This window comes from Theobroma umbraticum, unplaced genomic scaffold (assembly GCF_002168275.2).
Source record: "Theobroma umbraticum cultivar Fairchild unplaced genomic scaffold, ASM216827v3 scaffold_50.0, whole genome shotgun sequence".
Lineage (NCBI taxonomy): Eukaryota > Viridiplantae > Streptophyta > Magnoliopsida > Malvales > Malvaceae > Theobroma > Theobroma umbraticum.
This window is the reverse complement of record NW_018397261.1, coordinates 7,532,852-7,548,284: the sequence shown is the minus strand read 5'-3', so window position 1 is coordinate 7,548,284 and position 15,433 is coordinate 7,532,852. Positions and strand designations below refer to the sequence as shown.

The 15,433-nt window shown below is 34.1% G+C and overlaps 3 protein-coding genes across 6 annotated transcripts; 1 reads left to right on the top strand and 2 right to left on the bottom strand.

Moving 5' to 3' along the window:
* Window positions 1–381: 381 nt before the first annotated feature.
* On the bottom strand, window positions 382–3,053 carry LOC110417661 (DNAJ heat shock N-terminal domain-containing protein). Of its 2 annotated transcripts, XR_016351305.1 has the most exons (4): window positions 2,207–3,053; window positions 1,937–2,119; window positions 595–691; window positions 382–490 (listed from the first exon to the last, which is right to left on the bottom strand). XR_016351305.1 is itself a non-coding variant. In XM_089783737.1 (3 exons), the coding sequence occupies exons 1-3, from the start codon at window positions 2,876–2,878 to the stop codon at window positions 668–670; spliced, it is 879 nt and encodes a 292-aa protein (XP_089639863.1). In that variant the 5' UTR covers window positions 2,879–3,053; the 3' UTR covers window positions 382–667. The 2 variants fall into 2 exon arrangements, 1 of the variants encoding a protein (XP_089639863.1); XM_089783737.1 differs by having other exon boundaries at window positions 382–691.
* Window positions 3,054–3,276: 223 nt separating this feature from the next.
* LOC110417660 (Sept9 (DUF616)) lies at window positions 3,277–6,792 on the top strand. Of its 2 annotated transcripts, XM_021430115.2 has the most exons (8): window positions 3,278–3,548; window positions 3,792–3,920; window positions 4,123–4,302; window positions 4,643–4,714; window positions 4,801–5,000; window positions 5,225–5,640; window positions 5,971–6,155; window positions 6,323–6,792. In XM_021430115.2, the coding sequence occupies exons 2-8, from the start codon at window positions 3,839–3,841 to the stop codon at window positions 6,694–6,696; spliced, it is 1,509 nt and encodes a 502-aa protein (XP_021285790.1). In that variant the 5' UTR covers window positions 3,278–3,548; window positions 3,792–3,838; the 3' UTR covers window positions 6,697–6,792. The 2 variants fall into 2 exon arrangements, with proteins under 2 accessions (XP_021285791.1, XP_021285790.1); XM_021430116.2 differs by lacking the exon at window positions 4,643–4,714 and having other exon boundaries at window positions 3,277–3,548.
* Window positions 6,793–6,913: 121 nt separating this feature from the next.
* On the bottom strand, window positions 6,914–15,409 carry LOC110417659 (uncharacterized). 2 transcript variants are annotated; one of them, XM_021430113.2, is made up of 13 exons: window positions 15,119–15,409; window positions 11,162–11,228; window positions 10,514–10,620; window positions 10,183–10,251; window positions 10,033–10,087; window positions 9,742–9,789; window positions 9,475–9,632; window positions 8,850–9,088; window positions 8,478–8,568; window positions 7,871–7,999; window positions 7,611–7,764; window positions 7,283–7,377; window positions 6,914–7,147 (listed from the first exon to the last, which is right to left on the bottom strand). In XM_021430113.2, the coding sequence occupies exons 1-13, from the start codon at window positions 15,326–15,328 to the stop codon at window positions 6,962–6,964; spliced, it is 1,608 nt and encodes a 535-aa protein (XP_021285788.1). In that variant the 5' UTR covers window positions 15,329–15,409; the 3' UTR covers window positions 6,914–6,961. The 2 variants fall into 2 exon arrangements, with proteins under 2 accessions (XP_021285788.1, XP_021285789.1); XM_021430114.2 differs by lacking the exon at window positions 7,283–7,377 and having other exon boundaries at window positions 6,977–7,147.
* Window positions 15,410–15,433: the final 24 nt, after the last annotated feature.

Below are 15,433 nucleotides of genomic sequence, written 5' to 3'. Positions count from 1 at the left end.
GATAACATAATAAAGGTTTTTTTTTTTTTCTATCCTGTATGACTACTATATGTACCAAGACAAGAATGATTCTCATAAATTTAACAGGCTTTAAACTATATACATTTATTAATCTAGTTGCCAGAAATTCAATTAGAAATAAATCTTGGACTTGAGCTAGATAAAAGAAGTACAGGCGCTAATCATCGAAGCTTGGAGTTGAAAAGTTAACAGGTAACACAAACTCCAATGCCAACCCTTCGCACTTAAAAGTTATGCATAATGTTGAAAGAAGACACTGGAACATTTTTCTACAATGTGATTATCCACGATGACTGTTAATCTGTTCGTCCTAGGGTCCAAGAATTCACGATTCAGCAGCTGATTGATATGAATGTGAACTTTGAATCAAGGAAAGGAGTCATCCAGAGCCCCTAATAACAACTGTGCTCCCATCAAAGCACCATTGTCAGGTGAATCACGAGCTTGACTGGGATTTGTGCACATGTAGCTGAAATATGATTGCCAGTAACTAATAAACATAAACACTAACCCTCCCTTATTCGCAAATGAAAATAAAATGACAACACATGGGTCATGTGTTTCCTGAAGTACCTTTACATAGAATTTCTGAGGATCATAAGCCACTGATGCATTTGAAACTCTCTTCCTCAACGCATTTGATTAGTCATTTTTGTTGTTTTTCAGCAGCCTGTTCAGAATTAAATATGAGGCATAGAGAGAAATATACAGGAACAAGGAAACAGATTGTTAAATTAAACACATGATAATTTCAAATTACACGTACATCAGAAACATTAAAAATGCTACTAGTACAAAAATGACCAAATAATTCATTTAAACAGGATATAACACATAGTATCCCACACTAATCCTTGACAGATGCAATTTACAACCACATTTTAATCATGTGAAACAGCTAGATCACACAATTGCTACCCATAGAAGATTTGAAAAAGTCTACAATGCATAGCTTTCTTTCCGTACTATAATATCCAATACTTACACTGGCAAAAATATACTAGTTGACAATATAATTAATTGCTAATGGCTAGTTCAAACTCCATTCAAGACTTTAACTCCCCAACCCACTAGAGAGAGAGAGAAAAAAAAAGAAAGCTAAAACCATATTAAATTTCCTACCCATAATATCCATTTTACACCAAATATCCTCAAACAATCAATATAGGATATTACTTGGGCAGGAAAAGGGAAAGGTGAGAGGGAAGGGGGGGGTTGGTTCAGAATAAACCAAAGACATGACTTACTAACAAAAGTTAACAGCCAAGAGAACACAAACTACACCAAGAATGGACAAAAAAACTAAAATGAAACTGAGATCAGTGGGGAAAAAATTCCTGGAGAATATGAACACGTGGAAATTCTTCATTTCTAGTAATACATATAGTTACTTGGTTTCTCTTACAACACTTCCTTACACAAGCAATTCCCATCAGCTGTCCTTATATTTTCTGTGCTGCTAATTTAGTTACTTTAGAATCCTTTATGTGTGGCCCAACAGGCAAATATATAGCAAAATAGCAAATACTACAGCAAAATCAAGATCTCTTGCCAATAAAACTATATATCACTGCACCAGGACAGCGAGAGTACCCATCCTCACTCCACAACGGCAAGTGTCAATTTACTCTCTTGCCAATAAAACTATATATCACTGCACCAGGACAGCGAGAGTACCCATCCTCACTCCACAACAGCAAGTGTCAATTTACTCTGATCTACTACTTTGGTAAAACAAATGTTCTAAATGAATATCTAGTTTAGTCACCAAACTTAACATTTTGCTCACAAAATCTGATAATATATGCACGTGCAACAAAAGTATAGACTAAAGAGGAAAAGGAATTGCGATATTAAGAATTAATCTCCAAACTACCGACAACACAGAATGAAAAATATGGCGACAAGTTCATACCTTCGTCAGTTTCTGAAAAACAGCATCTTCAAAAGCTTGGTAACCAGCCCCAACCAAATTACTGGAAAGATCAGTTTCCTCGGCTTTCTGTGGAGCTCGAAAATCTGAGACAACGGCTGGTTTAAGAGGGACAACAAGCAATGGATTGGATAGACTCCCACTAACACTTCCTGTAGCAGCAATCTACAAAGTAAAAAAAAAAAAGGGAAAAATTAAGAAAATAACACAAAATAAATAAATAATAAAATCACACAAAAGAACATAACTTACAGCTGCCTCCTTAGTAGCCATGACAACAAGAGCAGACCCTTTTTTCTTGGAACTTTTGATTACAATATCCTCAACTTCCCCAAACCTGGAAAACAATTCCCTTAACTTCTGTGCTGTATAATCCTCCCCAATTTTCTCCCAAGAAACCTTCAAAATCATCTCTTTATTCAACCCCATACCGCCTCCGGCCCCATTATTCTCTTCTTTCCCCACGGTCTCTTTATTCAAACCTGGACCCGTCCCTGTACTCGCTCCTTTATTCGCGTGCATAGCACGTATCCTCGCAATCTCCTCCTTCAATTTCCTCGCAATTCTCTCCTCTTCCGCTTTAGCCTGCACACTGGGATCCGGAGCAAACGAGGCACGCTCTCTATCTTCCAAGTCCGACATCATTTTCCGCCGTTTCGAGTCCTGCTGAGCAAAACGGCGTTGCTGGTCACGTTTCACGCGAAGGAGATCATCGAAGAGCTTTCGGGCTTTTTCGTCAATGAGGATTTCGTAGGAAGATTTCAGCTTTATGAAGTTTTCATGGGCGTTTGGATCGTCTTTGCGTTTATCCGGGTGCAGATCGCGGGCTTTTTCTCTATAGGCTTTGGTGATTTCCTTTGGGGTTAAACTGGCTCCTTCCTCGCCGGAAGGTAATCCCAGGACGCTGTAATGGTCAACGTCCATGGCTGATCGTAATCCGAAAGAAACCGAATCAGTAATTTAACAAAACTGAGTAAATGGGGAGCGTTGTCAATGAACAGAATTCGGTCAAGGGTTTAGGGTTAGGGATTGCAGTTCCTCAAGGAGGATTTTCCTATTCCTTTTTTCCCAATCGGGAGGGATTTATTAAAGGTTTTTTTTTTTTAATTTAAAGAGAATATATACTATAACGGACACAAGCCGTTAGCCGCCAAAGGTGGATAAGGAAAGAGATCGGACTAAACTTGGGCCGGGTCATGGGCCCAAGAATTAATTAATTGGGCCGTTTAACGATTTTGGGCGAACCCAATTTGAATGAGTTCGCAAAGACCATAACCCAAGTTGCTTCAAGTTGAAACAAAGCAGGCACGAAGCACCGACCTTTCACAGTTTCACTCGTCTTCTGTCTCTCTGGTGAACTGTCCTCCCCGCTTCATGGGATAGAAACGGTGTCGTTATCGTGTTACTCTCGGACTCTTAATCATGAAAACTGAACAGTGTTAATTCGTTTATCTCTTTTCTTTTTTGTTCCCAGATTTGAGTCTGAATAAAAAGAACTTCAACCTTTTTGTTTGCCGAATTTGCTCTTTATTTTTTTCCCTGATTTATTTACTTTGGCAAAGGGCAACAACTATTGTCTCCAGCACTCCAAACCGTAAGTTACTTCTTAGTTCTTACTCTCTCTCTCTCTCTCTCTCTCTCTCGGAACTGGGTTTTGTTTTATATTTTGATACGTACACGTTTGTCCCGCAAAATTCTTCTTTTTTTTCCTTCTTTTAAAATGCTTTTCTGGGATCTGTATTTGAGGTACATTCGTTAAAGGTTAGCTTTTTTTGTGGATTTAACAAAAGGGTGCTTGATTAGTGACTTTCGTTGTTTATTTTTCATCTTTTTATAGATATATTTCAAGTTTTTGATTGTGATGAGGTGAGAAGTGGCGTAATAATGGATAGTGAGCTCCAACGGCCTGTTTCTTTTCGGTTAAACCGTAGAGCAGACCGTAATAATCAACGCCCATTTGGTAAAGGTAAGCTAAGTCTATTAATTTTTCCATATCAGTCGATGTGTTGAACAACTGGGTTATGATTGTGGCATTAGTTTATGTTCTACGATTTGTCTTTTTAATGGAGGGTAATTTCTATATGTTACCTGCTTCATTTTATGGATTATAGTTTTGGGATTGCTTGATGAGATGTAGTTTTGTGGATTTCTTTATTGTGGTGATGCAGATGATGGAGGTGGTTTAATTTCTTCCGTGAGATTGGGACAAGATAATCCAATGAAGATTGTTTGGAAGCAGGGCTTTGTTCGATTGGTTCTTGTAGGAGGCATTCTATGGATGTTTCTTATTCTTATTGTATTATTATTTCATGTTTGGTCTTGCCAATCTTCATTTTCATTCTTTTCAGGTAAGGTTCCGTACCTTAATTTTGTCTATGTTTGCTTTGGTAGTTTCATATTAGACATAGTGGCATCTTTTGTAGTTAATTAATTAATTAATTATAAATACTGGGAAGGAGATAGGTGGTTCTTTTCTGTATTAGGAAGTTTTCAAATAAGTCAGCAGTTGCTTTTGCTTCCTGCTTTTGTGTTCACCACTAACTCTTGATGTAGTCGTGACTTATCATATATCAAGGTTACATCCATGCTTAGTGAACAATGTCCTGTCCAATTTAAAATTTTGAATCTAAAATCGCAGCCATGCTGTGTCATTGGTTTGAGACAATATATTGTTTCCTTCATATGCAGCTATTTGTAATAAAGAGGGCAAGGTATTTATCGCGTTGGATGTGTTTGGATTTGTTCCAAAAGCACAACATCGTAAGATTATGCGGACTTTTCTCTGAAAAAAATGCTGATCTCTCTGTTTTTATATGAGTGATACTGATTCTAAATTAATCAAATAGGTTGTTCAATTCCGGTAGCTGATGACCCTGACAAAATAGTTATTCCAGAGGGAAGAACACCAGATGTAATTGTTAAAGATCTAACCTATATTGAGGCAGAGGATTTAGTTAACAATGGATCTCAATCCTTCCCATTATTTGGAGGTAACCAAAGCTGGCTGCAGAGAGAAGAGAGTTTTAAATTGAAGCCAAGTATGAAGGTAGAACTTATTTCATTTGTTTTTAGTCCCCTGCTCTTATTCATATAGGTATCATAACTGAGGCGAATTATGGTTTGGGATAAAAAGGATTTTTTTACCACTAATTAGTTGTCAGGTTTCATATATTTTGGTGGTGAAAATTTTCTCATATTCTGTCACCTCTTTTAGATGGCTGAAAATAAAATAATGTAATTTTGTTGTGTATTATATAATTTTCCCTTCAGGTGCACTGTGGATTTCTGCAAAATGGCGGTGCTGACATGAATCCTGTGGATGTCGAATATGTTAAGAAATGTAGGTTTGTGGTTGCATCTGGGATTTTTGATGGATATGATGTACCACATCAGCCATCAAATATAAGTCTTCGTTCTAGGAAGCTCTTCTGTTTTCTGATGGTTGTTGATGAAGTGTCTCTCAAATTTATTCAAAAAAATGTGACCATCAGGAAGGATAATGATAATGGGATGTGGGTGGGCATATGGCGTCTTATCCCATTGAAGCATCCACCTTATGATGAGCCTAGAAGAAATGGGAAGGTCCCCAAGATTTTAACCCACAGGTTATTCCCTCAAGCACAGTACAGCATTTGGATTGATGGTAAAATGGAGCTGATAGTTGATCCATTGCTCATCCTCGAAAGGTACATTCTTGTGTTATTGAATTATTTAGAACTTTGCAGTTTGCATATTTTTTTCTTTGTAAATGAAAGAGGGGAAATACAATCTTTTTTATTTTAGGGTAGCGTGCGTCATAAACATTGATATATATATATATATATATATATCTAATGTTTTTGAATTATTAAGGACATTGATATACTTAGGTATATTCTCATGTTTTTGATTTATTAAAGCTTACATGATGAACATTGATATACTTATTGATTTATTTTCTTCTTAGCTATATGGAGTTTGAATTATTATCCCGAAGCGGAAACATTCAGATAATGAGAATTATTTTCTATTGGCAGATACTTATGGCGTGGGAAGCATACTTATGCTATTGCTCAGCACAAATATCATCGGAGTATATATGAGGATGCTGATGCAAACAAGCGGAGAAAGCGATATGCCAGACCCCTTATTGATCTGCAGATGAAGATATATTACTATGAGGGAATGGAGCCATGGAGTTTGAAGAAAAATACTATCAGCGGTATGAAGGGAGACAGTATTCTCATACGATATTTAGAAGTATTGTCTCTTTTTAAGTAGTGAAGTGCATGCCCTTGCAATGAAATGATAAAGGATGCATTACATTTTTGTTATAGTTCTGTTGATGCAACTAATATTTTGTGTTCCTAACATGAAAACCAAATGCAGATGTGCCTGAGGGAGCCATAATTATAAGGGAACACACTGCACTGAATAACTTGTTTAGCTGCTTGTGGTTCAATGAGGTCAATCTCTTCACACCAAGAGACCAGCTCAGCTTTGGCTACGTCGTATTCAGGTTAAAAGGCTTGTTCAAGTTCTTTATGTTTCCAAATTGTGAGTACAATTCACTATTTGTCTTGCACCCACATACTAGGGAGCATTCTTCTAAAGTAGAGTGGGTAAAAAGTTTGAGTGAGTTTAAGGGAAGTGGTAGTAGTATGAGAGAGAGTAAGGGTGGATTTGGCTTGTGGACTCCCTATCCTAAGAACCTCAATTCAGTTGTCCTGCCGCCGGTGGTAAGAACATCAAAAGCAGGCTGAAGTTTATTGTAAGCAATCTTGATCCTCTTTTGAACTTGAAAAGATTATTTAATGATTTATTTTATGAATCCATCCCTGCTTCATTTGAACATGAAAGCCCTTGTAAACTTATGTACAATACATGGAAGATAAAAGAAATTTGTCTCATAAACATGATAATATTGAAAGTTAATAATACGTATTTTTAGCTTTACATAATGGCCATATTGGTAGTTTCATTCTTCTGTGTGGATGTGTGAGTTTGTTTACATTAATTATATTAGACTTAGTGAAGAAAATAACCAGACAATGGAACTTGGCTGATAATCTCGTTAAGTCTTCTATTTAAGTTGCGAAGTGCTTCAATGTGAGGCTCATCTTCCTCGACAGGAATTATTCTGGCAAAGTTCCCTACTTCAAGATAATCCACCACTCGATTTGCAGCTTCAAGTCCCGTGACATAAGATTTCTCCTATAAAGCAAGGAAATATATAAGAAAACATGTTCGAATTCTCCAATTAAGCAAGGAAATATACAAGAAAACATGTTCAAACTACGTATGTTGTTCATATATGATGCTATCAAAATTTGAGATCAGTAAAGCAACCTGTGACCAAGAACCATGTCGTGATATAATCCAGTCTCCAGCCATAAACAAATTAGGATAAGATGTAGAGCCACGCATCATGTACTTATACGAACCTTTTCAAGAAGCCGACAAGCGTAGTGTTAATTCTTTTGAGTTAGAGCAAAGCAAAAGCATCTAAATATATAGATCAGATCAAGTTGATTCATGGTTTTTCATGCATCATCATATGAAACATATCTCCTTTTTCCTCTCCTACACTACAATACATGTAACTACCATGATCCCGGTGATCTGTTTTTGAAGTTCTTTGGATTTACTGATCAATAACAGGCTTTTAGAAACTCACCTGGAAAGAAGTGAGTCAATCCCTTTGGAAACCTTCGAATTTCTTTGTCCACCACAGCAGCACTCTCAAGGTCCTTTATGCACTTGGAAAGATATGACATAACTTTTTCAACTACAAGCTCATCCTTCAGAGGCAACAACTCATTCGCATGATACTGCATGGCAAGATAAAGTAGAACAAACGATGACAAAAGCTTGCAATTTTCAAAATTCTTTCATATCAATGACAGAGTAAAATCCATATTTGAATGCAAGACTTACAAAATCAGCTTGTATTACAGTTACTGGATCATCTTTATGCTCATCATGAATTACGTTCAAGTCAAAGAAGGTCCACCCGAATAAATCATCAAATCCAGCACAAGCATTGCTAGGATTTGGGATGGCAACCTGGTATATTCAAGACATAGTATCAACTGTAGCACTCTGCTAAATTACAGTCTTGATGTAGCATGACTAGTATGATTTTTATACACAGCTGTCAATATGATTGAATGACCGATTACATGCTTTCTGCAGCAACGATTTGTGATGACAAATTGAAGGACCCTGAGGTTATATATCTTAAAATATTTGCTTGATTTAGTAAATCATAGTCAAATTTCTCTAGAACATATTGCAACTACATTTCAGATAAGTGCATAGATGGGTATACAATCTAAGCAGACAACCAGTTTTCAGTGAAAACAATTAGACCATAAAAATAAAACAAGCAAATTCACTAAAGAAAATGCCTATGTGGCTATTATAAACTCAGTTTCATTCTCTTTCGTAATGAATTTTAGGCAATTAGATGATGAACAAATGTGGGAAAGAAGATAAGGGAATAAAAAAAGAAGAATACAGAGAAGAATAGCTGTACATGCACCTTCTTATCCAGCTGCAGCTTGACAGTAACCACATCTATGCCAGCCAGGTTCAAAACTTTCAGAAACTCTTCCCGTGTATACAATGCTGCACTAAACAGTACTCAACTGCCAGTTAAACAGGATAGCAGAAAACAGAGGTCAACTGAAGCTCTAAAACTCTATGAAAGGTTTAGAGCAGAACCTAGTCTAGTTAATACAAAAGCCTAGATAACCATCTGGTTAAGAAAAAAAATTAAAAATTAGGACACTGAGCATACTTTCAACGTAATTTAAAAGCTAAATTAAACTCAAACTAGGAGTTTCAGTTTCAAATTTACAGCATATATTACAGGAAAATGAATCCTAAGTAAGGAAAGTCCAGAATAGCATACCTTTTCTTGATAATTTCTTGAAGTGTGGCAATCCCAACAGCCAAGATAACTGCATCAGCACTGTAGGTCTCCTTACCACAAACTACTTCAGTTATGCAACCTGTTTCCTCATTGAAGAAGATATCAGTCAACTTTTTATCCTCCAGCATCTCACAACCTTTAGCCTTCAGAGACTCCACCCATGGCTCAAAAATCTTCTCCCTAGTGGTCCCACGACAAAATACTACATCGAAATGTTTCTACAACCATCCATCAAATAAAACTTTAGAGAGTCAATTTGAGTAAATAGCAAATAAAAGATCAGAATGACAATGCAAGAGGAAGGGAGATATTTTCATATGGTTAAGTTAGGGACAGAAGATATGAATAGGGGCTGAGATTGACAAAAGTTAGAACACTAAAATATGAATCTCAGCAAAGATCAGGAAATTTTTTCAACTACATGTGACAGGAATGCGAGTTTTGCTGAAAATACTCTGCAGATTAAGGGTCCAGTAAGCCTCATCTGTCACTGTTTTTTATGGATTTCCTTGATCAATGCTGGAATTAAACACACATTGACATAGTTATTAAATCCCTTCCCGGAGGTCAAAATATTTCTAGAGAAGAATTTAAACAATCAAACCTGGTGGGCAAGAATTAAATAATATAGCACCCCTAGAGTAGCTGCAGCACTACATAGCTCTGCTGGAGCAAACAAACCCACTTGAAGTAATGGACCAAAAACATCCTGATAGAGCCTCTCTGAGCATCCAAATTGTTTAAAAAGCTCCCTTGCAGTAACTACCAGTTAAACCTCTGAATAAGGCATTTGAAAAATTCATCTTTGATTCATTTAATATAAGTAACACCTAATCATTCAATGCTGGATTCTACTACTGTAAATCCTTACTTGAATCATATTTTTTCCAGGCAACATCGGTGTTGTCAAAGTCAATTACTGCAAAAAGAAGGAGCAGCTGAGTTGATGGCAGGAAATTGATAGAAAACAAAGAAAGATTGCCATAAAAGTTTATTTATAATGTCCAGGTACAATCTGAGCACACATAAAAATAATCAGTCTAGTATTCAATTAAAAAGAAGAGAATTGTAATTAGAAAAACAAAGGAACATGTAATCGCCACTCATTGGAAAAGCACCATTACTTTTTTGAAAGACAATGAATCATATTCATACTACTTGCCTGCAGCCATCAGAGGAAGTGATGTTAATCTATCCACCAAAGGGAGCCGGGCAAACTGCAAATAATGGTGCAATTTGCAAATGTTAATCAACGCAAACGTTGACTTTGCAGACTGACAAATAAAACATGGAGATGCAACTAAGAACATACTTGAGTGTGGTATAAGGTTCCCAATGGAGTTGGCAATTGAGAGAGTTCCTGGTATACTGGAAATTCAACCTGCAGAATGATAGTAAATCTGTTTAGACAAGGCAAATTTATTCGAGCTTCATAATTCCAGGAGATATTGTTTTCTCTTTGAGTTATTACATTTCATCAATCATTCTTCTACAATGATGAGAAAAGTTTTCTCTAGTTGCAAGTTCAGTTACAAACAGATACAAAAAATTATTGAAGGATGCAATTATAACAACTCTTAAATTAGTTGGAAAGATTACTCTGTTCAGCAAAGAAACTGATAGAGCAAACTGATAGTAAATACCTCCAACCCTTCTCCTGAATACTGTGCAGATCTTGTCCAGCTTGTGAAGGGCTTGATACCCAACTCATCGACCAGGCTAAATATATTTTGATAAGGATACCAAAACCCTAACCCAGCAAAAAAAAAATGGGGTTCAAACAGGAAATCAGGTTTCAACTTCAACCAAAGAATCTGATAAACAAATCATTATCGAGGAGCAACATTAATCATTCCAGTACACAATAGAGAATCAAATTTAAGGAAAGTATTTTGATCAGATGCCATAAGTCTTATACCAGCTTGGGCCTCAAAGTTAGGAACAAAGAAAATTTTGGTTCATTGTGTATAACATTTGCACTTCTGCTAACTTAGCCATAATATTTCCATAGATAATAGTACTCATGTGAAATGATGTTCACAGTGAAAAGCTCAGCATCAACATTCATTTGCAGCCACCCTTATCAATGAAAAACCGTGCCTTCTGTTGTATCTTTTTCGTTTTTACCTGACAATGGCAGTTTATCTCCTCCGAACAAAGTAATCAGAAAATGGAGTTTTTGTCATTTGCTTACATTGTATAAATTGATCATGCAGAAGACAACCAACATGAAAGTTAATTTTGGAACAATTTGAAAATACAACAAAAGAAAAAGAATCATCTTGGTTTACCTTGGATACCGACATTATCTGGATTGCCAAGACCATCACCACCATCAAGAACAGTGACATCAAATCCCTGAAACAAAATATCAGCAACTCATATGACGTTTCAACTAAACTAAAAGTTGCTTCAAGACAAGCTTTTTGTTGGAATTTTTTAATTTTAAAATTAAAAATTATATTATCTTTAATGGTCTTAACTGATAAGTGATATGGTTTTAATAGAATTGCGATAACTACCCATTATTTGAAATTATGATAATTATCCATTATCTTTTAAATTCTCTAATTTTGAGATGACAAGATCTCTTTGATGGAAAGTATTCTGCTTATAAAATAAACGTATGTGTCTCAACTCAAGGTCATTTTTAAAAAAAAGAAAAACAAATACCGTATTATCATCATTAAAAAATTACCATTTGGGTTGGAAGAACTCATTAGAAATAGACTAAATAACTCTAAAGTTGAGCTTATAAAAGAAGAAGCTTGACATTTGCTATGGTTGGAGGTTAGTGTCGTTATCTTTATTGAATTTTGATTTGGTGGGTTTATTTGCAATGAAGAAAGATGCACTGTTATCAAATAATAGTTGATATTTACTCATATTGATTTATTTCTGCTTCTACTATTATTCATTGTTATGTATATGTACATATATGTGCATGTGAATATATTTAACATGTGGTATCAGAGTGAGAATAATCTATGTCTAGCATATTTGAGATATACTTCTAATTGTATATTTATAATTTTTTTAAATAGTATTTTAGAAAACTATTTACAGAAATAATGAGCCAAATGCATTTATGATATATCTTTGTTATGTTTTTAAATTATTTGAATCTTATATATGACATATATATTTTACTTTTTAAAATAAATATTTTTTGCTTTGTTTATATGTTTGAGCCCCAAAGTGAGTGTTTTTTTTTAATTAAAAGAAATTCATAAACTCTTCCTTTTTTATGTCTTGGACCACTTCACCAAATGGGTCTATTTCCATGTTTGTTATACAACCTAATGCATTTTACTAGGTTTGTTTAATTAGATAATCTAGATCAGAATTTTAGATTTATAGTTTGTACCAAAATAAAGAATATTAAGTTTTGTCTTTTTATGCTATTAGTCTGGGTCAAAGTACACAGTATTGGGCTGAGTATATTTATGTTATTGGTCTAGGTCAAAAATACACAAATATTGTGTTTACTTTTATACAATTTGTTTGGCTCGAAATAAATGGATATTGGCCCTAATCTATTTATGTTTTTGTTTGAACTTATTGGTTGTTAATTTGAATAGACTATTATGTGTTCAAAACTAATGGCCTAATAAACCTAGAAAAGGTAAACTAATTTAAATGAAACTGATTTTGGATCTAATTTTGTTTTCTAGATCTAATTTGTTTGACTAAATTAATCATGGAAGGAGTTTAATTAGTCAAAATTAAGCTTACTTATTTATTTTTATTTGATCAAGACATTATTAGTATAATAAATTAATTGATATTTAATTTATGTTTGTCTTGATTATTATAGTGACGTCATGTGATCGTATATATTTAAATAATTGATATTAGTCACAGCATCTTAATTATGATAAGATATACATTAAAATATATATTATTTATTTGGGTCACATCAAGTTTAAATGACATCATATTCTAGTTAAACATGTTTATATAATTATTTTACCCCACAGGAAAATTATTATATTTTCATGATTAATTAGGATGAAATAAAAATTATTTTATTTCTTAATTAGCCCACAGGTATTAAGAAATATTAATAATTTTTAGTTTCATCGTAAAAGTTAATGAATCATTATGTGTTAGAATCTTTGCCCACAAGTAGATTTTGATGACATGTCGATTCATGTATATTTTGATTTATCTTACATTAGTAAACTTATCTTTATAATTGATGGTTTATGCCTCATATATTATTAAGTAATCATATTTATTTACTTATTTATTTATTTGCAGTTGATCAAACTTTGATGGTTTCTAATGATAAAATTCTTTACTTGAGTGGTGACAATTATAAAGGGTGGAAAAAAAGTGTTCTTCTCCATTTAAGATGCTTTGACTTTGACTATGCTCTTCTTAAGGATGAGCCTACTGTGCCTACAAGTACTAGTCCTCAAGTTGAAATAGCATTGTATGAACGATGGGAACGATCAAACCATTTAAGTATGATGTTTATCAAATCTCACATTATGACTAGTATTCGTGGGTCGATACTTGATTGTAAGAATGTCAAGGATCTAATGAAGCCTATTGATGAGCAATTTGAGTCTTATGATAAAGCATTTGTTAGCACCTTAATAAGCAATTTGACATCGATGAAGCTCACTGGCGTTAAAGGCATCCGCGAGCACATTATGTAAATGAGGGATATTGTTGCTCAATTAAAGTCCTTGAAGATGGAGATTTCTGATGATTTCCTAATACACTTTATCTTGAACTCTCTTCCATCTCAATATAATGCTTTCAAAATATCTTATAACACACATGAGGATAAATGGTTAATTAATGAACTTTTGACCATATGTGTTCAAAAGGAAGTAAGATTGATTCAGGAAATGGGTGAAAGTGCATATCTGGTAATAGGAAATAATAAGCAAGCCTTTAACAAAAAAGGAAAGAGAAAATTGAATGCAACTAGCAAGTCGAATAGATCTACCCATATTGGAATGAAAGACAAATCTAGATGTTTCTTTTGTAAAAAAAGAGAGACATGAGGAAAAATTGTCTTAAAAAGAAGGTTTGACTTGAAAAGAAAGATAATCTCATATCTTGTGTGTGTTATGAATCTAATATGATTTATGTTTCTTATAACACTTGGTGGATTGATTCTGGTTCTACAATTCATGTTTCCAAAACCATGCGAGTTTTCTAAACTTAAGGAAACTGACAAAGAGTTAATGCAACATCTATTCTGAAAATCGAAAGCCTTCACGCATGGAAGTTGTTGAAATGTATAGACTAATTTTATCAATTGGTTTTGTTTTTGATTTAGAATGAACTTTTTACATTCCAAGTTTTTCTAAAATTCTAATTTTTGTTTCAAGACTTGTACCTATGGGTTTTTCCTTTTAACTTTTTTTGGAACATCCTTTAATTTATTCAAAAATGCAATCGTTGTTGGAAATGGTACAATGTATGATGGTTTATTCAAAATTCATTTAAATGATAGTATTTTTTATAGTTTGATGGCTTCACATTATAATGTTGGCATTAAACATTGTGTTATGAATGAGAAAACTTCCATGTTATAACATCGGAAATTGAAGCATATCTGCATTGAAGTTTATCTAGAAAAAGGAAAAATTGCATTGTAATACATGAAAGGTAATACTTATTTATAAAACGAATTACCCCTATAATTCATGTAATTCCATTTTTTTTGTTTAAGCATATAGGGAATAAGCCTATTATGTTACAAAAATAATTGTGTTATAAAAGTTTGGACCAAGTGGGAGAATGTTAAAATTTTTTAATTTTAAAATTAAAAATAACATTAGCTTTAATGGCCTTAACTTTTAGTTCTATGATAAGTGATATGGTTTTAATGGGATTGTTATAACTACTCATTATTTGAATGAGATTATGATAATTACCTATTATCTTTTGAATTCTCTAATTTTGAAATAACAGTATCTCTTTGATGGAAAGGATTCTGCTTATAAAATAAAGTCCTAACTCAAAGTAATTTTTTTTTTAAAAATAAATACTGTATTTTTATCATTAAAAAATTATCATTTAGATTGGAAGAACTCATTAGAAATAGACTAAATAACTTTAAAAGTAAGCTTATGAAAGAAAAAGCTTGATATTTGCTATAGCTGGAAGTTAATGTCATGATTTTTATTGAATTTTGATTTTATAGGTTTATGTATATGTACGTACATGTGCATGTGAATATTTTAAACATTCTCCTCTATAAGCAGTATTAAAAAAAAAAAAACCTGATTGCAGAGATGGTTAGCAGCACCGAGACCAGCCCAACCCGAGCCAACTACAACAACTTTCTTCTTCTTGTCGTTGCTTTTGATGCTATTGTCTCCTCCATTGGCATGGGCTTCAACAGAATCAGCTCTGGCAAAAAACCCAACTCTCTTACCATACCTGTTTGAGATAAAAGGTGTCAGCGTGAACCATTTACTCATAGCCAACATGTCTTTTTGCTGATGCTGCTGTTCCTCTTTTGTCAAGTAACGCCCTTTCAACTGCCTGACTACCCTGCCACAGATGACGCTTCCTTCTCTCTCTTGTTTGTTTAA

Excerpts from the sequence above, each read along its gene's own strand:
- LOC110417660 (XM_021430115.2), top strand. The coding sequence starts at position 3,839 with ATGGATAGTGAGCTCCAACGGCCTGTTTCTTTTCGGTTAAACCGTAGA. Across the intron at positions 3,921-4,122 it reads TCAACGCCCATTTGGTAAAG|ATGATGGAGGTGGTTTAATT; the intron begins GTAAGCTAAGTC and ends GTGGTGATGCAG. Across the intron at positions 6,156-6,322 it reads GAAGAAAAATACTATCAGCG|ATGTGCCTGAGGGAGCCATA; the intron begins GTATGAAGGGAG and ends AACCAAATGCAG.
- LOC110417659 (XM_021430113.2), bottom strand. The coding sequence starts at position 15,328 with ATGTTGGCTATGAGTAAATGGTTCACGCTGACACCTTTTATCTCAAAC. Across the intron at positions 9,633-9,741 it reads CTGGAAAAAATATGATTCAA|TTACTGCAAGGGAGCTTTTT; the intron begins GTAAGGATTTAC and ends TTTAACTGGTAG. Across the intron at positions 7,148-7,282 it reads GACATGGTTCTTGGTCACAG|GAGAAATCTTATGTCACGGG; the intron begins GTTGCTTTACTG and ends CTTGCTTTATAG.
- LOC110417661 (XM_089783737.1), bottom strand. The coding sequence starts at position 2,878 with ATGGACGTTGACCATTACAGCGTCCTGGGATTACCTTCCGGCGAGGAA. Across the intron at positions 2,120-2,206 it reads TGGCTACTAAGGAGGCAGCT|ATTGCTGCTACAGGAAGTGT; the intron begins GTAAGTTATGTT and ends TTTACTTTGTAG. Across the intron at positions 692-1,936 it reads TTTTTCAGAAACTGACGAAG|GCTGCTGAAAAACAACAAAA; the intron begins GTATGAACTTGT and ends AATTCTGAACAG.